The sequence below is a fragment of the Carettochelys insculpta genome, chromosome 21, assembly GCF_033958435.1.
Source record: "Carettochelys insculpta isolate YL-2023 chromosome 21, ASM3395843v1, whole genome shotgun sequence".
NCBI classification, from domain to species: Eukaryota; Metazoa; Chordata; order Testudines; family Carettochelyidae; genus Carettochelys; species Carettochelys insculpta.
The window spans coordinates 13597323-13620370 of record NC_134157.1 but is presented as its reverse complement, the minus strand read 5'-3'; the positions used below and the strand labels follow the sequence as shown (position 1 = coordinate 13620370).

The 23048-nt window shown below is 55.0% G+C and overlaps 1 protein-coding gene across 1 annotated transcript in view; it reads right to left on the bottom strand.

The window, feature by feature from the left end:
• Window positions 1–9550: 9550 nt before the first annotated feature.
• Window positions 9551–23048, bottom strand: part of ASS1 (argininosuccinate synthase 1) — a 94105-nt gene continuing 80607 nt past the window's right edge. Inside the window, exons 14-16 of the mRNA XM_075015290.1 lie at window positions 19732–19888; window positions 11815–11880; window positions 9551–10176 (exon numbers count right to left, since the gene is read on the bottom strand). Coding sequence (XP_074871391.1) covers window positions 10122–10176; window positions 11815–11880; window positions 19732–19888 — 278 coding nt within the window. The 3' untranslated portion in view covers window positions 9551–10121. The remainder of the gene's footprint in view (window positions 10177–11814; window positions 11881–19731; window positions 19889–23048) is intronic.

Here is a 23048-nt window from a genome sequence, read left to right as displayed (position 1 = left end):
GCTGTTCCAAGCCACCACGACTGGCAAAGCCGCTGGAACACTGTCTACAGTAAACCCTTCTCCGCCTGGCATTACTCCAGCCCACAGCTGGGCGGGTTCTACTCCACCTCCTTCCCGGGAGTCCCCATTGGCTGCACACCTGAGGAGTAACTCTGGGTGTGTCCCACCAGGTGGTTTGCGTGCGATGGAGGTCACCCAGATAACTTCCACCAGCTAATGAGCCTACCTCCCACACCCAGTTTCTTCACTCAGACTGATTCTGGCCTAGCTGGCAAATCTCGCTGGACTGGGTTAGGCTGCAAGAACACACAATTCCCACCCCCACAACAAACAAACAAACAAACACCAAGAACTTTTGCTCCTGCTGTTACTTTCACTCTTTGCACCACTTATGTGGGGCAGAGCAAGCACACGGGCTCCAAGTCCACCAGGTAACCCACAGTGAGTGACACTGGTGAAGCAGAGGGATGGGTCTGCAGCTACAGGGGCCTGGGGTGGGTGATGCAGCAGGCAGGGTGGGGGTTCGTTCGCCTGCACTCATTCATTGTCTGACAACGAGGCCATGTCTCAAAAGAGCCAAATGACTCAGAAGCCTCAGGCCTGTGAATGGTGAGGGCAGAGACGCAGGCACCTAGCTGCCCCGAGGGCAGTTATAACAACATGACACCTAGCTCTTCTGGGGCACTTTTCATCAGTCCCTCTCAAAGCACTGTGCGGCCTTGACTCTGTTTGTCCTCTGAACGTCCCTGGGCGGCAGGGCAGTGCTGTTATCCCCACTGCATAGCTGGGAAACTGAGGCAGCCCCCGCTTCCTGACCCCACTGATGTACCCCATAAAGAAACCACCTCCTTGGAGTAAAGATTTGCCCCTAATCATGTCGGTTGGAGCCAGAAGCGCGGAGAGGCTGGGAGAGGGGAGAGGGCCAGGTGAGAGCAACTCCATGGAGACAGCTCATGTGACTGCAAAGGTCACCACGACAATCTCCTCCAGCGCCTATTTGCCCTGAGAATCCGAGAAGCAGGCAGTAAGGACGCTGAGAGGGTGGAGGCTCGGTTACCAGCTGGGATCTCCGGTTACCAGCCGCCAGCAAAAGATACCTGTCCCTTCGGCGGCCTCCTGCAAATAACCACGTCTCTCCTTCACCCTGCTGCGGTGTGGGGGGAGGAGCAGGACAAAACACCAGTAGGTCACTCACCACTGCTATTGAGTGACCAGATGGACTTTCCCTCTCTGCATTTCTAGCCTCCTGTGTAGGCCTCTTGTCTCCTTCTGTGCTGCCGCTGAGCTTTGACTGCCTGTCCCCTCGGGGCAGTCTTTTGTAAGGGGTGTGCATATCTGCCCTTGTGGCTTTCTGATCCTAGCCAGCCTCTCCCTCCACCGCCCATGGCAGCATGTCCCAGGCCGGAGCATAATGGTCTCTTTCAGGCCTCCCCGGCCCAGCTTTGGGAAAATCCCAGGAGCAGCAAGAGGGATCCTTGTTAAATGTTCAGACAAAGCCACCTTGTTAAGGGGTTCGCAAAGATGCCCCTCGCCCCGCTCTCCTGCAAAGCCTTTGGCCAAATGCAACCAGCTCCACCTGGGAATTTTGCTCTGGTGGCAACGTGAAACACCACACCAGGCTTCAGGCCCGGGACCTGTGCAAGACTGGGGCATCCTGTTACCCAGCCAGGGCCACGTTGCCCAATGCAGACCCATCCCAGGGGCCTTAGACGGCGGCTAACAGTTCAAAAGCATGAGAGTCATGTAGGGGCCTCAGCCCCATTTTCAGAACTGACTCCCGAAAGCCGATGGGATTCCAGCTGCTATGTTCTAAGTCACGTCTGCAAATGGGACTTGGCCCCCTAAGCCCCTTAGGTACTTTTGATATGCGTGCCAAGAAGCAATTGGCTGTTATTATCTGTATTAGGCTAACCCCTGTCCTAGGGTGAGAGCTCACTGCACTAGGCCCTAGGAGAGGGAACACCTTGTGCTGATTGGCCCTGCCCTGAAAAACTGGCTTACAAACTAGTTAAAATTACCCAGCAGTTGCTTGTCCTACAGAACAGCACTAAGGCAGGCTTTTTCATCCCATGAGAATCACTGTCCCCCTTTTACAGTGGGGAAAACTGAGGCATAAGGCAAGGAAAGTGATGTGGCTAGGGTTACGCAAGGGGTCATAAGCAGAGCCCGACCCTCCTGACTCCCAGTCCTGTGCTCTTATCACTAGGCCACACAGCTCTAGCTTGGCCAAAATGTTTCTCCAGCAAAACTCTGTCCTGTTGAGCAATTTGCCAGGACACAAGACCCTATTAGAAGGCTCTCGTGGCCCTGTGTTAGTGTCACTTGTTTAATCACTAAATGTAAAGTAGGCCAGCCATTGCACAGGTACCACCATGCTTCTGCTCACCAGTCATAGTCCAGCAGGGCCTTCTGCCGATGACAGGCTCCAGGGCAGTCATCTGCTAAGGGAGGAGGATGCTGAAAAGTTGCTGCAGCTCAGGGGCAGAGAGGGAATCCCAGCAAGGAGCAGGGTAGCCCTGAGGGCAGCAGTTAACTTGGAGAGGTTATCCTAGTCTGTGCCCCTGAACAAGGTGCACCTAGACTGGCCAGATAAAAAAAAGCACCCTCATGCCTTAGCTCTGCATGTGAGTGAACCTGTAACCGATGGTGAGTGGCAACAGCAGCTGCTTGGCTGATCCTTGGCCAATGCTGGTCCTAGAACATAGGTGAGCTCCCACCACTTTCCTCATTACCCAAGGCTTTGGCTGATAGAGATGCTTAGTTCTCTGGTGGGTTGTTCCACAAAGCCCCATTGCTGCTATCGAGGCTGCACCTTACTGCTCTAGTGCAGTGTTTCTGCACCAGGGATACATGTACCCTTGTGGGTACACTGAGGTCTTCCGGGGAGTACCTCTACTCAGTGCACTATTTGCCTAGTTTGACAACAGGCTCCTTACAAAATACAAGGAAAGTCAGTACGATCTAGAAGTTCATTCAGTTACTTGTGTCTACTGCTTCATGGGCCTCGCGCTGAAACGTAAGTATGACAGTTCAGTTCCAGTTCACGTATTTGATAATAAGAAAGTAGAAAGTCAGCACATTTTCAGTAGTTGTTTGCTGTGATATTTTTGCATAGTTTTGTGAGTAAGTCGGTTTTAAGTGAGCTGTGATTTGGTGGGTTGCAAAGCAAATCTGACTCCTGAAAAGGGGAGAGTAACCTGGACAGGTTGAAGGCACTAGTTTCAAGACCTCAGATCACCTTAGGACCATGTTTCTCAACTGGTGAACCCTTGGGGGTAAGTCAGAGAAGTCTGAGGGTACATATTTTTTGCAAAAGGGGGTATTTTATAAGAAAAGGTTGAGAAACACTGGCCTAGGGCATGGGATCAGCTGCACCTGTGTGAATCTTCCACCTCGGCATGGAGCATTACTGGCTGGGCATGGCCCCCAGGCTGCTTGTGTTCACACGGATGCCGTTTGGAGGGGCAGCACCCCATATCACAAATGTTCCCATGTTGTGGCTCTTGTTAGGCAGGCCATGAGTTGGAGCGGGCCCAGCATATCTCACCAGGTTGGTGGGATGCATGTTCTTTCTGTAATGCCTGGAAGGAACGGGCCATTAATTGGGCCGCTGCAACTTTAAAAAAAAAAAGGTCTGTTCTGCTGTGAGCTGTGGGCAGCCGGGAGGGAGAATGCAGGACACCTGCAGAGATCCGGTACAGCTGGGGAAGATTAGCCTTTTCCACTAGACAAGACCCATTACCATGTTCCAATAGACTATCACTTCCGCTAGGAGAGCCTGCAGATGAGATATCGATTGAGGTGACCCCGGATGAGCCCTTCCCTTAGAGCCTGAGTCGTGTGCAGATCAGCCGAGCCAGCCTGAGGTTAAAGCCAACAAGGCGGACGGTCAGCTGCCAATTCCCCACCGCTCTTTGGGCTTCCATGTGCAGGGCTGTCTGCCAAAGCTTTCCTGCATGTGCCGCTGTCACAGGAGGGAATGGGCTGGAGGAGCCATTGGGAACAAACCCCAGCCTTGTGGAGAAGAGGAACCTGCTCCCTGGAGTTCGAAACTAGCCACTACTGACGCTTCCCAGGCGGCGGGCAGAGCGATGGGTGAGTTAACCGGTTCCCTCCAGGAGCAGGGTGTTGAAAAGAGCGAGGTGATGGCAAAGGGCCTCCAAGTCTCCTCCAGCTGAGGACAGCGCTAGCAAAGCAGCAGGGAGACAAAAGGAGCAGCTTTCCACTGCTGTTGTCTGTAACGCAGCATGGCCACCCCTGGAGCTTGCAGATCTGCCCGGGCCAGGTCACCAGGATTGAATATCTGCAGCACTGCAGGCTGAGCAATGGAGTCTCCCCTGCCACACCACTGCACTAGGTAGCCTGATGAGCTGCATTTGGCCCACTGCCTGCACTGTGGATTTCCTTTAGCTATGGGTGCTGCAGGGAGGGATGGACACAGCTACTAGATGTTCTGGGCAGGGGACCACTGTAAATGTTCATGCCTGAACCACATTCAACAGCCTCCATTAAAGGGCCATGTGGTCCCCAGTTCAACAGGTGCTCCCACCCTGGGTTCGTCAGCTGTGTTCCCTCTAATTTTTTCCCCAATATGGGCAGAATAAGTTTTGTTACGTGCCCCAAGGCATGTGCAGCTGTACACCACCAATAGAAACCCATGCTGCCCACAGTGGGTGGCTGGGGTTGCTCTGATAATCAGCTGGGCAGCAACTGAATCTCTCCTGGGCAGCTGCCCAAGCACACATCTTACAGGGAACACTGTCCGTGAGTAAAGCAAAGGTCATTTGTGATAGCAGAATATCAAAGAAAGAGACGCAGTCCCTCAGTTCATCCAAAATTCTCAACCCACCTACATAGCTCAAGGAACTTTAAAAGCGGCCAGTGCAAATGTTGGGGCTCTGTACACACAGGTATCAAGTCACTGAGCAAAGAGATCAAGTTTCCTCTCTGTAGGCCAGGGGAGACACCGGACTCAGTTCTTGGCTGGCTGAAATGGGAGAAGTATTGGCAAACTGCAGGGAGTGCTGCAGAGGCAAGTACTAATGACCCCAGAGGTTGGATTTTTTGGAAGAGGAAAGGTGCAAGGCAGCCTGCAGAACCTGGCTAAGCTGCTGTGACATGATGCCCACAGACAGCCAAGCAATGTGCAGAAGGATGCAAAGGCAGAGTGGTCCGCAGTGTCATGGGCTTGTCAGGCAGAACACCGCCGAACAGGGAGATGATGGAGATAGTGCGAAACAGTTGCCAAAGGGCAGCAGTGGAGGCTTCTTTGCTTGGGCCATGTAAACCTCATGTAACCAAAGCACTAGAGGACATCTTGTGTGGAGCATAATGGTTAGTGTGAAACAAGGCTCCCTTCCACCTCTAGTTCTACGGCTGTAAGAAAATTCTCCATGGATGAGAAAGCTTTTCCCCTGCAGGATTTGCAATGGGCTCATGGGAATAATAAGCCTGACCACCCGGTGAAGCGCTTGGAGAGCTAGTGATGAAAAGTGCTAGAGAAGCACCGGGGATCATTATTGTTACTATTTCGTAGCTGGCATCTCAGTCCCCACCAACTCTGTGTCTACACTAGGTCCTCCTTTCAGAAGGAGCATAGAAATGAGTGAGTTGGGAAGATGCTAAGGAGGCACTGACATGAATATGCAGTGCCTCATTAGCATAATGGCTGCCATGTGTGATTCCAAAGTGCCACTTTCCGAATGATGTAGATGGGGGCCTTTCAAAAGGACCCCTGCCCCGGACTTCCAAAGCTCCTTCTTCCTGTTTGGCTTTTGGAAGAAGGGGCTTTTGAAGTCTGGGGGGGGCTCCTTTAGCAAAGCTCCCATCTACATGGGTGGCATGCAATTCAAAAGCAGCGCTTTCAAATCATGTATGGCCACTATTATGCTAATGAGGCACTGCATATTCACAGAAGTGCCTCATTAGCATCTTCACAACTCGTTCATTACCATGCCCCTTCTGAAAGGAGGGGGCTAGTGTAGCCATAGCCATGGACCGTTTTCACCCATGAAAAGTAGGCAGTGCTCTAGAGCTCTGCTCTAACCAAGCCTGGAAGTCACTATGGGTCAGGCTAGCCAAAGCTCTCAGTCGCCCATGGCTGCATCGCACTGCTTATGGGCAGAGTATTCTGAAGACTAGCACACGTGGTGGTAGTTAGACGGGACGTAGCAAGCTGGGTTGACAAGGCCTGCCCTGTTCAGCTTTATGGTGGTGAAACGTGTTCTAACATGAGGTCACATCCCCATCGGTGCAAGACCACGCTGCTGCATTCCTCTGAGCTTTTTCAGATGGATGTGGATGATGGTCCTGGACTGCAAAAGTTGGATCTGTAGATTGGTCCCACAACCAACTCAAGTTGTGTTCTGACTGGCTGACCAGCGTTCCCTGTAAGCTGAGCGCTTGGGAAGTTGCCCAGGAAATTTCAGGCAGCCCAGCTGATTGGCAGAACACCCACAGTGGGCAGCACGTGTCTCTTGGTGGTACACATCTGCACACACCTTGGTGCACATAACAAAATTTATTCCACCCCAATGGATGTCAAAAATTAGAGGGCACCGTGGTAGAGGTGGTGTTCTGGTTTATGGCTACAACTCAGAGTAGCAGGGTTAGACTGTCTTGTAGGGCTTTGGCCACTCACGGCCTCCGAACTCTGTCTGGCTAAACTGCTTAATGAAGCAATGACCAGTTCAAGAAAGAAACTGGCCAAGACTCAGTCACCGGAGTAAATATTGTTATACCACATTGGCTAGCTAGTAGCTCTAGCTTTCCCACAATGCATGGCAGTTTTCGCTAATGTGGGCGGATGAGGAGGAATCAGTAGGCGTCCATGGCCTCCAAGCCCAGGCCACTGGGAGCAGAGGGTGCATGGCGTCTGGCAGGATCAAGCCCTTGCACACACACACAGAGGCCCACTCAGCACAGCAGGAGGTAATGCGGCTGAGAATAGGAGCCATGGAAATCTCTGAAGGGACCCACCCCCCCAAAAAGAAAGGTCTCCCAGGAGGGCTTTTGGAGCGGGTGTGTTCCTGTAGCCCTGGATGTGGTAGGTTTTTATCCCCGACTGGGGCAGATGTGGTGGGGGGGGGGGGCGTTCAGGGAGGTGACGTGGAGGCGTGTAGCATGATATGTGGAGGGAGGGAGGGAGCCGTAGGCAGGGCAGGGGCTAGAGGCGCAGAATCCAAGTGAAGTCATGCCAGCTGGGTGGAGATCAGCAATACTGTAACCTGTCCATAGCTGCCTACCCCCTTCCCTCGCCCCAGCCATTCTACATTTCCTGGGGTGAGTTGGGCTGGAGCCAGATTTGTCCTGCTCCAAACACACAGCACTGTCCCACTGGCCACCGAGAATTTAGCAAGATTCAGCCCAAGACGGGACATTTACATAGGGCCCAAGAACAGCCAGAATGAATGAAAGAATCCTAGCAAGGGTCATAAATCTCCCACAGCAGCGCTTAAGCCAGGCTCTACCCATGAGAGCCAAAGAGGTGCCCCATGGGCGGGGGGGGTGGAGCCAATTATCCAGCATTCGCTATGGTGGGGTTCTTACACCTTCCTCTGAAAGATTTGGTCCCAGCCACGGTCAGAGACTGGATGACGGATGAGCTGGACCTTGGATCTGGTCCAGTCTGGCAAATGCTGTTAGAGGAGAATCTCCATCAGCCGCGAGCAGTATAGAGCCTGACACACAGCTGAGCAGTTCTGATTTCAGGCAGTAGATGGCGGCAGTGCGCATGCCATCCAGCAGCACAGTGACACTATTTCTCCTCCTGCCCCAGCCCATTGGGTAGCTGCCATCTCAGCCAAGAGACCTGTTGCCATTAGCTGGAGTGCCAGCGCTCTGCTGACTTTTCTCAGCAGGTGGCAGCTGCTGGTACCAGCAGGGAAAGTGCTGTAGGAGGGTGCGGGAGGCTTGTTGGGCTCACGCTGGAGGGAAAAGCGAGGGAGGCTGAGCGCCTTGTAGCGGCTCAGCGGGAGGCCAATAACCCTGAAGACAGACTGTGTGAGGACTACGCACAACTCGCTGCATGGCTGAGTCGCATCAGCCGCTTTCATGGACACAGCCAGGCACTGTGCTCCAGCCCGCATGGGAGCTGAAGGCTGGTTGGGGACACGGGGGGGCGGGGGGGGGATCCTTTCCAGAATTGCCAGCTAATCCCACATGCTGGACAGTTGCTTATTGCCGGGACGGACACGAAGAGGCAGCGAGAATGCAGGGCTCTTGTCAGCTCCCTGCTGGGCTGGCTGACAGAGAAGGCAGCTTCGGCCTCATTTACTGAACAGGTTTTGATCCGAGATCACTGGGCAGGAAGAAATGCCAATTCCCATCAGGCTAGTTCCCGTTCAGCATTGCTGCAAGCTGTGCAATCCTGCTCTGGGACCAGGCAGACATGCTGCCTGGCCTGACGCAGACACACATGGACCTTCAGATCGACCTTCAGTTCTTCCGAGCCCCAAGGCAGTAAATAGCTGAGCACTGGGTAGACTAGAGCGTAGTTACCCTCACACCAACACTACCTGCTTTTCACAGGTGGGAGCTGAGGCACCCAGAAAGTCACAGGCATGGAACTCCGGTGTCCTGCAGCCCAAGCCTGTGTTTGATCCCCAGGAACCGTGCTCCCTCCCTCGCACATCTCTAGCAAGCCCTGAGGGAGCTGAGTCTGGGGAAGGCAGCAGGACAACATCCTGACACCCATCGGAGGTGAAGGTGCTGTATAAGGGACAAAATCTGGGCTGATGGGAAAGCTGGTTAGGGAAAGTGCCTCTGGCCGCACCTGTGAAGGAAACGGTCAGGTCTGGCTCAGTGATGTATCTTGGATAGAGAGGCTGTGAGCCCAAGAGCCGTCCTCGCAGCTGTCTATTCCAGAAGCCACCAGAGCACCGCCCGAGCGGCAGAGTGCGCATTGCAGGTGGGTTATAGTTAGTACGTAGTTACTGGGATGCTGCTCTACCCCTAGGCTCCTTCCTGTTATGGAAGTTACAGACAAGAGGCAAGGGGGGAGGCAGAGCACTCCAGGGTGGGAAGGGGCCAAAGAGGGACTTGGCTTAGCTGGCAGGATGGTCCCGCCCATTCCAACCAGTGTGCTAGAGCAGCCCTGTGGCTGCCTGAAATTGTGGTTTGGGCCGATTCAGCTGTTCACAGTCCCAGACTGAGAAGCCGTGTAAAGGTGTGCGGGAAGCACCTCTGCCTCTCGCCCCAGCCGTGCTGAGCAGGAGCGCAGCCCAGGCTTTTACAAGGGAGAGGATTTGTAAAGCATTTTCTTTCCTTTTCTCATCCCCTTGAGGACCTCCGTTTCTATCTCACTCTGCAGAGCGGGCTTGGTCGGTTCCTCTCCCGTGCCCCAGCCCAGGCCGGAGACTGGCGTGGACGAACTGGCACAATGCTACCATGCCAAGGCTGCAAATGGGCATGACTGTATCAGAACCACCCCCTTCCGCCAAAAAAGATAAAACTTCCCTTTTAAATTGGGCTGAAAAAAAATCACCCCAGGAAAGAACCAAATGTTTCTGGTGGTCTCAAATTTAGTAAAAGCTTTTTTTTTAATTAAACAAATCCCAATTCTGACCCTTTGGCCCTCAAGAGGATAAGAGAGAAACAATGAAATCCCCTTAATGACTGAAAAACCCCATGCCTGCAAGGGGGGTAGCTCTGCTTCCCCATCGTCTGTGGCCTTTTAGCATTCAGCCGAGGAAGAAGCAGGTAAGTGGATTGTTTAGGTAAATTTTCCTCTCTTCCTTCTCACTCCAATAAAAAGGTACATATTGGGACAAAACCGCGTGTCCTTCAGAGGCACTTAATCCACTGCAAGCCTCACAAAGACTGGCTTGAGGAACAGTTTGGCCATCTAAGTGCAGGAGGAACAAACAGCATCAATAAAATAATAAACCCCTACTCAGCGTAAAGAAACAAAAAGCTGGGTTGTTTTAATTTCTTTTCTGCCTCCTCTCCTGGCTGACCCCTTTTGATTTATTCCATTTCACTTGCTGCGGAAGCCTGTAACAAAGCCATCACCTCCACACCGACTCTGGGAGACGAGTTACAATTATAAATTACCGACACAATTAGTGCTTGCGCTTAGAAAAATTAAAAAGGGGAGTGAGAGCTCCATGCGCTATTGATTGCTATTCATTCTGTTTTGCAGTGACCTTGCTCTGAAGACGATGATATTCCTTTAGCCTGTAAACCAGATTTAAAAAAAAAATTAATTGTAAATTAACAGGAATAACATGCATTTCGAGTCAATTAATTTCAGCGGAATGAGGGGGTGTCGGGGCAGGCATTTGTTAAGGCCCATACAGTTTGATTTTTTTTTTCCCTGCCCGCTACTGTAATTAATTGATCGGAGGCTGGGGGGAGGGGAAAGAGACATCGTGCATTATTGTGCAGAACAAAGCAGTTAACAGGCAGTGGGAAAAGAAAGAGCCCATTATGTAAATATGGTGTGTTTCACATCATACAGGGGGGTTCACAGGGCCTGGGAGATACGTAAAATACAGCGGCTGGAGGTTCTGTAGGAGGCTGTAATTAGCCCAGGCTTCTCTTCCTGAGATGCTCTGTAATGGCTGGAGCAGGCCAGGCAGTTCAGGCTGGGCTGGAGGCAACTGAGTGACCTCTGAAGGGGTAGCAATAAACAGGTGGTTTTCTTCCTGCCTATGGTCTCCCCTACTTCCTTGGGACAGGCTGCAAGGGCAGCCCAGCTTCCACGGAAGTCAGGCCACTCAGCATGTGTAGGCTGCAATCGGACTGCTGCACTCCTCTCTAGCAGGCAGGAGCAGCGGTTGTGTCTGCAGTGCGGGGCAGCTTCCTTGCCCTAGCTCTGCTGTTGCTAGCAGTGATGATGAGGCGGCCTAGACCCCAGCCTGCCGAGCAGCCCGAGTGCAAAGCCAGGGAGCAGGCAGGCTGGAGCAACCACATCTTCCCTCCTAATGTAATCGGTGCAAGCTAGACGGAAGCTAGTGCAGGTAGCCGGCGGGCCCACCTGAGCTGCAGTCACACCTCCGATGGCAGAGTTGACACAGCCTCATTCCCAGCTGGCTAGAGGTGTGTGAAGTCACTGGTCCGTGGATCTGTCTCAGGACTAGCCCTTGTGTGTAGACAAGGGTGTACCAGGGCTGGCACCAGTTGAGCCAATGGGGGTCTGACCCTGGTTACAAGCCATGGCAAACCAGGCTTCGCCTGTGCAGAGCCATGTCTTGTACTCAGGTGCACAGTACCTGCAGGAGGGGTTTCCATGGGGACAGCTAATCCGCAGGCTGTGAGCGAGGAACCAGGGACAAGCCTCAGGACATGCAAGCCCCATGGTGGCCTCTGGCACTGGAGCCATCTGTGGCAGCTTGTAGGAAGGATGAGCAGGACTGCAGGCTCCAGCGCAGCCCAGGGAGTGACACAGCCAGGCTGCTGCTCTCTTTCCAGCACCTCATTAAGAAGCAAACTGTCCAGCTTTCATTCCAGTGCGCAGAGAACTGACCAGTGCCATGGGGCTAAAGCTTTGGAAGGGCTGTTCTAGGGATCTCAGGGGATAGCTGGGGGTCGGGGAGGATCTATCAAGGGCCCATCATGCAGGGAGGGTGATCACAGTCCTTCCTGGAACCAGCCATGTCTGCCTGTCCCCCACCTCCAGGGAAACCCTCTCTGATCTGATCTGACCTCTGTGCCTAATGCCTCCTGCCTCCTCAGAAGGGTTCTTGGCTGGGACGAGGGGAGACAAGCTCTCCATGGACCAAGGTCTGCCAGGGTCTCTAGCACCTTGTTCCAGCAGCTCCCACACACGGGGCCCGCCTGGAAGTGGGATGCTCACGCTGGGGCTGTACCAACCTAAGGGAGTTGATGTTGATGAATCCAGTAGCATCGGCGGGTTCATAGTCCCCTTGTACGTTCATACTGCAAAAGGAGCCGGGGGGTGGGGAGGCGAGAAAAAACAGATGGTTAAACATGGGGACTGCCCCGCAACTGGCAGTGCAGCTCCCCTCCCTGCTGCCCTGCGCGCAGGGCTGCACTAGCCTCCCCGCCGGGCAGACCCCCAAGCGGCCTCACAGAGGAAGATTATAGTGAACTCAGATCTTCGGCTAATACCCTCACCCCGTGGGGGCACCCTGGGCTGCATGTGGCCCATCGGGGATCTCTATGTGACCTGCGAGACAGTTTGTTTACTGTTGCCCGTGTGCTGGGTTGCCGTACTCCAGTCTTTTCAGCCACGCAGGGTTCTTCCCGCCAGTCATGTTCCCTGTAAGCTGAGTGCTTGGGCAGCCACCCAGCAGGGATTCAGGTGCTGCCCAGCTGATTAGCACATCGCCCACAGCCGACAGCATGTGTCTCTATTGGTGGTGCCCATCTGCACATGCCTTGGTGCACAGAATAACATTTATTCTGCACACCATGGAAAAAATTAGAGGGAACCCTGCGCACCAGTACGATAAATGCCCAGGCACTTGGCATTTGGATAACCGGCACATTTAGTTAACCGGTATGGCCAGCTGGGGCTGCCGTCCACGGGCCGTGTCCTGGCTGGGGCCAGCGTCCTGCTGCCATGAGGCCAACTGCCCGGCGTGGGCTGCGGGACAGAGCAGGGCTGGCTGCTGGTCTCAGCTCTGCTAACCAGCACATTGTATTGTCTGGCATCCCCAGGTCTTCAGGGATGCCTTGAAATAAAGCTTTGGCTGTATTACTAAAGTGACACACGTGTAAAGCCGGGGCACGTGACGTGACATGCGTGCTGACGGCCCACGACATCGCCTGGGAGAGCCACGCGCTCCGTTGGCAGCCAGTCCGAGCGCTGCCACGGGCCAGTTGGCACACCCTGAAAATTCTAGGCGCACCAGTGCAGTTAGCAAAGCTACCCTACCCCGGGAGCCCGGCTGGCGTACGACAATCTCGCAGCCCTCGTGAGCTGCTGCCGTCCGCTCACTCGCCTGGGCGGCCCATTGCTGCCTTAACCCCTGTCCTCGTCCCTCTGTGCTGGGCGCCCCTGCTTGCTAGCAGTGCCAAAGGGAGTGGTGAGTACGCAGCACTGGGCAAGACAACCAGGTCGCTGACTCCAGGGCCGTCCTTGAGATTTCTGTGCCCGACTTCACACACCTTCCACCTGGTGAACACTGAACCCCTTTGGAGGAAGGGCCCTAGGAACAATTTGCCTTCAGACTGAGCTGTGCGCAGGGCCCAAGCGCCACATCACCTCATGCCAACGGCTTGGTGGGAAGGTGATGCCTGGGCTTGACAGATGCGGAAACTGAGGCAGAAGACACCTGAACAAAGAAACAGCTGTTTCCCTGGATGTATGGAGAAGCAGCAAACGGGTTGCTTGAGACAGCAGGTGAAGACGTGGCAGGAGACAAAACCAATTCGCATCTGAGCAAATGGGTGAGAAGAAAGAACCTGGAGCCTCCCTCGCTACCAGACTCCAGGATGCCTTCGTTACTTCGAGGGGTGACCCTCCAGAGAATCCACTTCAGAGGTAACTGGCGCTAAGAGAAAGGGGCAGAAAGCCTCAAGCTCTCTCACACACACACACCTCTCTAACACAAAGGAGCCAGCCCTTCCACTTTGGGGAGAGCTCCTGACCTGAGGATTTGAGCAGCCATTTGCTGACAACAGTGTGGCTGGCAGAACTGATAATTCCCTGGGTGGGGGGTATGGGTGGCCTGGCTCTGCGCTCCTGGAAGGGGTGTGGCCTCAGATGAAAGGGGCGGGGCTGGAGGCTAGCCTCCCCCTGACAGCCCTTCAGTGCTACCCAGAGTCCCAGGCACTTTTGAAATGCTGGACCCTGGGGCAACTGCCCTGTTTGCCCCCTCCGTGGTGGGCCTGGGTGGTGGGTGAAGGACAGGTGCGGGGAGGCAAACCCCAGCCCCACCCCATCTCCTCCATGCCCACCAGCCCCACTGGGGCCTCTGGCCCCTGGCCCTAGCACCCCCGCAGCTCCCAGAGCTGGGCATCCCTTGCTTCCTATGGCCCCGACCCTGGGAGCAGCCAGATGGGCCCAGAATCAGCTAGGCAGCTGCATGGCCTCAGCCTTCCCAGGTGGCCATGACACTGGCTGGCAGGGCAGCCGCAGTGCATCTGGTGCCGCGACCTTCCCAGCTGGCAGGAGAATTGTGGGCGGCGTCACCCCAATTGTTTTGGGATGGCAGAGGTTTCCCTTGTTTCTGTTACCTGCCACCCACAGTGGGTGGGCCTGGCTGAAAACACATGGGGTGGGGTGGGGTGGAGTCAGAGCTACAGGGTCGGGGCTACTGCTGCACACAAACCCTCTGGGTGCGACCCCCCTGCGGGGAGCTGTTGGCAGCAGCCCAGGTTGGAAGCTGCAACAGCAAAGTATTGCCAGGAACCCAGGTTTGGGGGCAGGGAGACAAACCCTCCCTGGCTTGGCCTGCACCCTGGAATGTGATCGTTTAGCACAGGGGTGGGCCACTCCAAGCATACAGCAAGTGGGCAAGGGCGGCAGCTTTCTGTGATATTAATGGAAGAGGGGTGGGGTCTGGGATGGAGGTTGGGTGCAGAAGGGAGCTCAGGGTAGGTGACTGGGATGCAGGAGGGACATGGAGTCTGGGTGAAGGAGGGAGTTGTGACCTGGGGCAGGGGACTGGGGTGAGGAGGGGTCCAGGCTCCAGGAGGGGGTCTGGGTGCAGGGGAGGATTCTGACAAGGAGGGGGTATAGGAGGGGGTGCAGGATCTGAGCAGGGTTGTGACCTGGAGCTGGGGGGCAGGGGATTGGGTTGCAGCGTCTGGGAGGGCGCAGGAGTAAGGGTGCAGAGGGTTTGGGTTGTGACCCAGGGCAGGGCTGCAGGGGGAGGACAGCGTGTAGAGGGGAGGGAGTGGGTGGGCTGGCAGGTGCAGCCTCTGGCTGGGAGGTGCTTACCTGAGGTGGCTCCCAGCCAGCAGCCCAGCAGGACCCTAGAGCAGGCTCCCAGCTTGCTGCACCCACATGCCACTCAGAGCAGCCAGCTGTGAGACCTATGTGCTCTGCGTGCCACAGGCTCCTGGAGCGGGGTCTCCCATTGGCTGGGCTCTGGCCAATGGGAGTGTCGAGATTGTGCCAGGGCAGGATGTGAAACCCTCCCCATGAAGCACATGGTGCTCAGAGAACATGGACCCCCCAGCCGGCCGCTTGGAGGGGTGTGCAGGGGCGGGGCAGGCAGGGAGATGACCTGAATCGCCTGCTGCACCCGGGGCAGGATCTGGTGGTTTGGTGGGACGGATCCAGCCCCAGGGCCACACATTGCCCATCCCTGGTGCAGGAGGTCACGTGAGCAAGTCTCAAAAGATAAGAAAGAAGGGAAGTGTCACGCCTACTGGTGCCCCACCTCCACCGCAAGGCTTGGTACGTGGGCTTCAGACAAGCTCTCGGGTCGGTTTGCTGGGGGCAGATACACACACAGATGCAGTAAATGCAAGCGTGCAGCTACTGGCCACTCCCCTGGGTCGGTCCCCATGCAATCTGCACGTGTATGACTGCACAGCCCCGCTCAAACGCTGGGCCTCACCCAGTAGAATACAGCAGGTCACAGAGACACCCTGTTGTCTGTAAGTTGCCTTGTGGAAGCTCTCCCCCCGCCCCCGACACTCACTTCTCCTGCACTGGCCAGAGCTACTGGATGGCCCGGAGGGAGGGAAATGCTCTTGAGCCTTTTGGCGTTAGTAAAACGGAGCTGCAGGTAATCCCTGGCTCCTTCCCAGCCGCCCAGGGACAAGCAAGCCAGCCCTGAGCCGGAGGCAGCACCTCCCCGCCATTTACCGGCGCTACCGCCGTGCACGTCACCGTCCAGCACGGCTTCAGCGACAGGGGAATTCAAATCCAAACCAAGTGCAGAGCTCAGCCTGCTGCCGCCCCTCTGATGGGCGCTGCCTGGAAAGCACCTGCCCTTGTGGCACTCAGAAAATGGCCTTTGCTGGGCTGAGAACATTTCACTTCATTACAGAGATAAGGGAAGGGGAAAAGGCCCCACAGCGGATGCAGCCACAAGGGCCCCTTGCCCCTCTGCAGTAACTTTCTTCCCTGGCTCTGGAAGGACGGGCACAATTTACTCCGCCATGTGACCCTTTAACTTGAGTCAAGCACTTCAGATGGGGCCGTTTTAACCAAATGGGGCGGGGGAGAGGGGCACAGCAGATGGCTTCTGCTCCTCTGAAGTCTCCTCCAGCCACACTCTGGGCATGATCCCTGTCCTCCTCTGCCAGAGAGAGACGGCATCCTCACGTCCTACCAACATGGCCTTGAGGGCTAACCGCTCCTCCCCTCTCCTCAGCCTGCATCCCCCTCAGCTTCCGTCGGTAGTTCCCTCGCTCCAGCTTCAGTTCCCATCACCCCTATCCCCTGCCGCCCCGTCAGTCTAGGTCTCCTTTGTCCTTCCACCTCGCTCTGTCTGTCCAGATCCCTCCTGTCCCTCTTCCTCATCTTGTCTAGATCCCTCCTGTCCCTCCTCTCTGCTGCTGCCCTGTGTAGATCTCTCTCCCACCACTGCCCGTCCGTCTAGATTTCTTCCAGCCCTCTCCCCTTCTCTCCTGTCTAGTCTCTCTCCCTCTCCCTGAGCTGTGCCTCCATTTTCCTTTCTGACCAAAGCCAGTCCTGGCAGATTTCAGCCTCCTCACCCAGCCCTTAGCATTCCCGTCTAGCTGCTTCCCAGGGAGGTTTCACACTGAAGGAACAGGCAGCTTGCATAGCATGTCCTCATGCCGCCCTCACTAGGTGGCTCTCAAGGCCTGGAGGTGGGCCAGCACCCCAGCAACGCGCAAAACCCGAGATTTGTCCCCTGGGCACACACCAAGGCCTTGTCTGCAGCAGGGATCCCTGGGAAATGAGCCAAGCTTGTACTGGTGCCAGAGGAAATGTAGGAGGGAGTTCCATCATGCTCACCTAGACTGCCCTGAGCAGGGCTCGTGAACAGCGGGGAAGATGCTTGAGCCCACGTACACGAGCGCAGTGTGTCTCAAACTTTTTGAGACCACAGAGCACCAAACACTAATATTTTTATGCGGAACAGCTAGGAAAATTTTCTTCCAAAAGAAAAAAAAAATTGTTGTAAACCCCCAAACACCCCACAACAGCAGCGTAGCGAGCAAAACCAAAACGAAATAACTGAACCAGGTAGCGCAGCAGTGAAGAAGTAACACTGTACCTGGTTTAAGAACAGAAAACACAGCCCACCAGCGAATTCTTCCAAAGGCTCGTGGAACACCTGTGAGTTGTTCACGGAACAGGAGTGTTTCACAGAACACAGTTTAAGAAACACCAGCCTAGTGCATTCACTGGCACAGCTGTGCTGGTGCCAGCATGAACGGTGTATCAGTCAGAACCTACTAACGCCAAGGTAGCGCAGGGGCGTGAGCCCCATACCCGAACGTGGCCAGAATGCCAGCTGATTTCCACACAAGTGCTGACCAACCGAGGGCCAAACACCAGGCCTGGGAGACACACACAGCTGTACGCTCCCCTGGTGCAAAGCGGGAAACCCCTGCTGAAGGCAATGGTACCAAGCCCACGGCACCCAGATGGGAATGTGGCCCATTGGCCACAACAGGGTTGCAGCTGATTTACTGCAGCTTGGGATCTGGTCCACTTTTTTCATCTTTGCCCTTCAGGACCACAATATGATATGTAACACCCCCCCGCGCACCCCCCCCATCTCCAATCGCAACAGCCATGAAAACAAAACTCAGCTAAGCTTCCCGTTTGCTGCCATCCCCAAAAAACCATGGCTCATTTCTGAGAAACGGCAAACCTTAAAAAAATGAAAAAAGAGTTTACAATGATTTTACCTCCCCTGACGGGCTACAGAAAAACCTCTGTGCTTTTATTTTTGCTCATTCGAGTGGTTCTGACCTGCTCTATAATTACGTTACTTTCTACCTACTGTGCGGAGGCATTTCCACGCAGTTCTACCTCTCACAGCTTTCTCTCGGGTTCCTGTGACGCCGTCACTCAAAGGCTTTCAAACCAGCGATGTAGAAATCAAAAAGAAAAGGAAAACGCTTGACGACGCAGTGAGAATAAGTGGTCCTGCTTTTCTCTCCCTCTCTGTTTCTCAGTCCCACCCCCCTCCATCCACTATTTTTTCTTCCTTATTTTTTTTTTTTTTTTTTTTTTTTAGTACTTTATTCATTTAATCTCCACGAGTGAGAACGCGAGGCATAATGAAGGGTTGGGATGGATTATTAGGAGCTGTTGATTTCAAGGGGGAGGGAAGGAAAAATGCCAGAGAAGAGAAAGAGAGAAGATAATTTGACATTTACTCCGACTGTTCTAAACTGATGCGGGTGTATTTATGGCTTATAAAGTGTTTAGAGAGATTGAAAGGAGCTGGGCAGGGGGGAGGGGGAGAGATGACAACATAAAGAAAAGGAAAAGTGTAAAAAAAAAAAAAAGATCGACTTCAAAACAAAACTCGTGCTTTAATTTTATGCTCGGCGTGGAGGAAACGACTGCTGGGGTGTTAAAGCCGGGAGCCTCGCAGCTGTGCATGTTAGCGCCAGCTCAGGTGGCATCCTGGGGGGGCAATGGGACCCCACAGGCACCACCCAAACTCCCTGATCCTGTTCCCACTGCCTTTGCCACATCTGTCTGTCCTCGAGGCAGCCCTGGTGGCAGGCGAGAGCTCTCCAGCCGAGCTTTTGTTTGCTCATGGCCTGGCTGGCTGGGCAGCGCTTGGGCATCGGGAACAGTGGATGTGACTGGGGCACAAAGCAAGCCCCCTCCCCTAGCTTTGCTCCGGGCCTCTGTGCTCCATGGGGCTGTGCCAGGCCCATTAACTAAAGGGATCTGTAAGGTAGTGGCCTGGCCCAGACAGGTTTGTTACCAAAGGGGACAAAGAAGGCGACTTCCTCAGTGCTCCCCATCTGCCACTGGTTTCCAACACGCCCATCGCTGCAGTGTCCCGTAGCCAATAGTGCCCCATCCAAACCCTGTGTGCCCCTTCCCAGCCTGGCCGTGCCCTGCGCCCCCTCAGAGCCTGGCATCAGAACTGTCCTGCTCGCCTGGTGCCCCCTCAGAGACGGGCACGAATAACTCCTGTCCCCGAGATCCCCTGCAGCCGGGGGTTTCCGGTTCATCGGACAGCTCAGAACTGCAGCTGCGGGAAGACGCTGGCTCTGTCATGACGAAAGTGGCAGCCACCCGAGCGGCACAGGGAGCCTGCCAGGAGATCCAGACTGCAGCCCTGAACTGGGAGGGGGGCTGCTGTGGGGCAGGAGCCTAGCCTGCTTTGGCGACCACACTGGCTATCAGCCAGAGCAGGGCTGGAAGAGAGGAGCCCCGATACCAAGGCACCAACTCTGTGTGGCTGCAGCTCCCACTACCGTGGCGTGCGTCTTCCCTTCCCTCTCCTCCCACACCCCAAACCCAACAGTCATTGTTATCTCAGAGACAGTACCAGGACCAGGACCCAACTGTCCCTAAACTCTGGGGAGCTCAGAACCTGGGTCTCAAGCAGGGTTCCCACTAATTTTTTCCATCCATGCAGAATAATTTTTGTTATGTGCACCAAGACATGTACGGCTGTGTACCACCCACAGCCACACTTGCCGTCAGCTGGGGGTGCTCTGCTAATCAGCTCGGTGGCACCAGACTCTCTCCTGAGCTAGGCCCATCTCCTCTAACAGCCAGGGCTGTCTCCGGCAGTCAGGCAAGAGGAGAGCCAGCAGGCCCGGAAAGGAGATGGGAGAGAGCCCCAGACTTTGGCAGAATGGTTTACCCCCAGCTGCTGCGTGTGCACGGAGGGAGAGGTTCCCCCGCTGGCTGCTTACCTCACGAGCTCCTCATTGTACAGAGACCGTGGGGACTCTCTGCCCAGGACGTAGACCTGGCCCTTGAAGGCCGACACGCGCACCTTCCCTTCCACCAGCTCCTGGGATTTGCTGATGCAGTGGCGGATGTAGTCGCACTCGGGGCTGTACCAGAACCCTGCGGAAAGGAGAGAGAACGGGCTCAGCCAGCGCTCACTTTCCTTCCTCAGCAACGCACAGGGAGAACGCAGACAGCTAGTCTGAGTGGCAAGGCCAAGACGACGGGGCTGCCGCAGAGGCTCCGACCCCGTACATCCAGGCAGAAGAATATTACGCGAGTCACTGGATCACTGTTCTGTGGAGCAAAAGCAGCCAGTTAGCAAGGTCAGGACCTCTGGTTCGGTGTTTGATGGCAGGAAGCACTGACTCAACACGAGGCCATGAGCATGTCGCATCAGTGCTCGGTGCCTCAGTTTCCCCCCTCTGTCCAACGAGGCTAATAAAATCTAGGTCGTAAAGGGGGCTATGAAGATTCGTTATTAATGCCTCTAAAATGCACCAGGTCCTCGCCCGCAAGGTGCCCAGCATGGTAAAATATTCTTATTAAATGCACCCAAAAAGGAGCGACGGGGGAGGGTCACCCAGAGACAGACATTCTTGCACCAGATGGGAAACGCTGCCCTGTGATGGGCTAATAGACCCACAGTTCCCTTGCGGCCTGGTGGGAGGGGAGCAGCAGGAAGTCTCACCTCCCCATGACGGGAAGGAGCCGCTGTAAAGGTTCACCCCGATTTGGTGGGAACCAGCAGATGGGACAGACATGGCGAGTGGGAGGGGAACTGGAATGGGGCAGCCTGTGGGGGCACTTTGGAAGAGGGTTGTGGGAAGGCAGGTGAGTTTCTCGGAGTAGGGGGAGAAGAGGTGATGTGGGGGATGGTGGAAGTGGGTTAATCTGAGAAGGGGCATAACATATCCCTGGGCACAGAGAGAAACCTACAGCTGTTTCTGGCAGTAACTCTACCCCTTGGACCCCTGACCTGGACAGCTGACCAGCCCTACTTATAACCTTTCTGCTCTGGAACAGACACCCCTCAGCAATGAGCAGGAGGAAGGGTTATTTCAGAGCTTGCCACACCAACGGCTGGGCCAGCTCCCATGCCCTTCATCGCAGAACCCAGCAGGTATGCTGCAGGCCAGACAGCTCCAGTAAGAGAACACAGGCAGTGCCTGACCTCAGGGCTTTATCAGGAAGGAGGATCAGGGCCCATATGTCCTGCACCCACTTACGGGTAGGCCCAGCTCCTCCGGCCCTTTCTAGAGCGACACTGCTGTCTGTCACTAGCAGGGCGCCGGCAGCTCTGCTTTTCTCTGCTGTCTGTGGGGCGAGAGGACAGGAACATCTGTCTGAGACATGACTGTCACCAGCACCCTAGCCCTGATCCTCGCATCATTCTGTGCAATCCCTTGAAAGCTGCCAGAGAACTGTTCTTCTCTCTGCCTCGCAGATACCCCAGGAAGGAATGGAAAAAGGTTCCATCCTCTTCTTTCTCCCCGTGCCATTGACGCCGGTGAAACCCATTCTCTATATTGTCGGCTGTAGCATGAACTCCCCTGTCCTGTCTGGTCATCCTCCCTCAATTCTGATCCAGGGGGATGCCTCCAGGACTAAGTCGGAGAGTTGGTCTCCAGGGGCCATTCCATTCTGGGCCTTTATTGGGGCTGCATCATGGGTTCGAACAGGACTCCGCTATAAACTGGACTCAGACCCATTGAACTCATTTCCAGGTGCTGCCAGCGGTCAGAGGGGAACAGGTTTGGCCATAACTGACCCGGGCGAGATTTGCACTGGCCACCTGAAGAGAGAAGTCTCAGTAGGTCTCTTCACTACCCACCACACTGGCCACCAGCTCCTAGGATAATATCTTCAGTCAGCTCTGTTCTCATGAGGGAGCCTGAGGTTTGATGGGTGGGCCCCAGGGTTCTGTCCCGAGGGAGAATGAACGAAGTATTCAGGCGCTTGGGGGCAAAGAAGAGGGTTCGAAGCACACAGGCCCAAGCAGGAGCTCAGAAGGATGTCTCACCACAGCCTGCTTAACTGGAGGGAATGTCCATCGCCACATCCTGGGGCCTTGACTCCAACTCAGAGAGAACAGAAGTAAAACACTGCCAGCTCCTCCCCAGACGGTTGTTCTCAGGGATTGGATGGCCAGGGATGGCAGGCAATGGGTTACAGGCGCTTTCAGTCCTGAACCCTGGTATGTGGGAGACGATCAGTTCTCGGCTGGCTAACAAAGCAGTTTTCACTCGGAAATCCTCATTACCAAGGCCGCAGGGCAAGGCAGCATCCAGCAAGTGGCAGGACTTTAAGCCTGGGTCTTAACCAACCCTTGATTTCTGGGTGGCTGGTGATCACAGCCTGGCGACCAGGAGAGGAGCCTTGGCGGGCAGAACGTGTGGGCAGTTTGGGAAGGAGACAGCAGCAGGAAGAAGCCACTGCTTGGAGTCTCCTCATGCCCCAAACCACCGCTTGTCTGGGTGTTCTGCACAGCACAGTGCAATACGGTGAGCTGGGAATGAGACGCCGCCAGGCGGCGTGCTTCACTGGGCACGGCCCAGGACGAAAACGCCTGGCCAGGATGGGCTTTACATGGCCTGGCTTGGGAACCTCAAGTGGCCCAGTGAATATGGTGCCGGTAGCTTAGCACGGCAGGCTTTGGTACAGCACGGCACGGCACAACACAGTGCAGCTTGGCATGGCACAGTGAGACTCAGCAGGGCTGCATGGATGAAATCCAAATACCGCAGACAAGAGTACTCTGATCTGCCTGCTCCTCCCCGGGCCAACTCTCGCTGGAGAATGAACATGTGCTCCTGCCAGTCTCCTTTCCCAGCTGCTAGACTGGCCTGTAGCTGCCTGGCACATGGGTACAGGGGCTCCCCAAATGGAGACAGTGCCCCCAGCTGACAGCCTGGCACCTGGGTGCCTCTGCACTCCTCTCTCCTGCTGCTGGGGGTGCACAAGTCCTGCCTGTCATTCCTGTGCACTGTCCTGTCACTAAGTGAGCTAATGAGCCCATTAAGCCCCCTCAGCCCTAGAATAAAGACGGGGAGATGGGGAAAGAGATAGTGGCAGAAAGAAAGGTTCTATTTAAGCATCTGCACTGATCCAGAAGTTTTATCTCTTTAATCTCTCTGCTCCCGCACAGGTGCCCTCTCAGCTTTCCTTTCCCAGCTGGTCTTTGGGAACTTGGGTGGAAGCCATTCAGGAAACAAAAAAGTATTTTTTCCCCTTCCTTCTTGGCCTCAGAATTGGGTTGGCTCAATGCAGCCGGAGCACT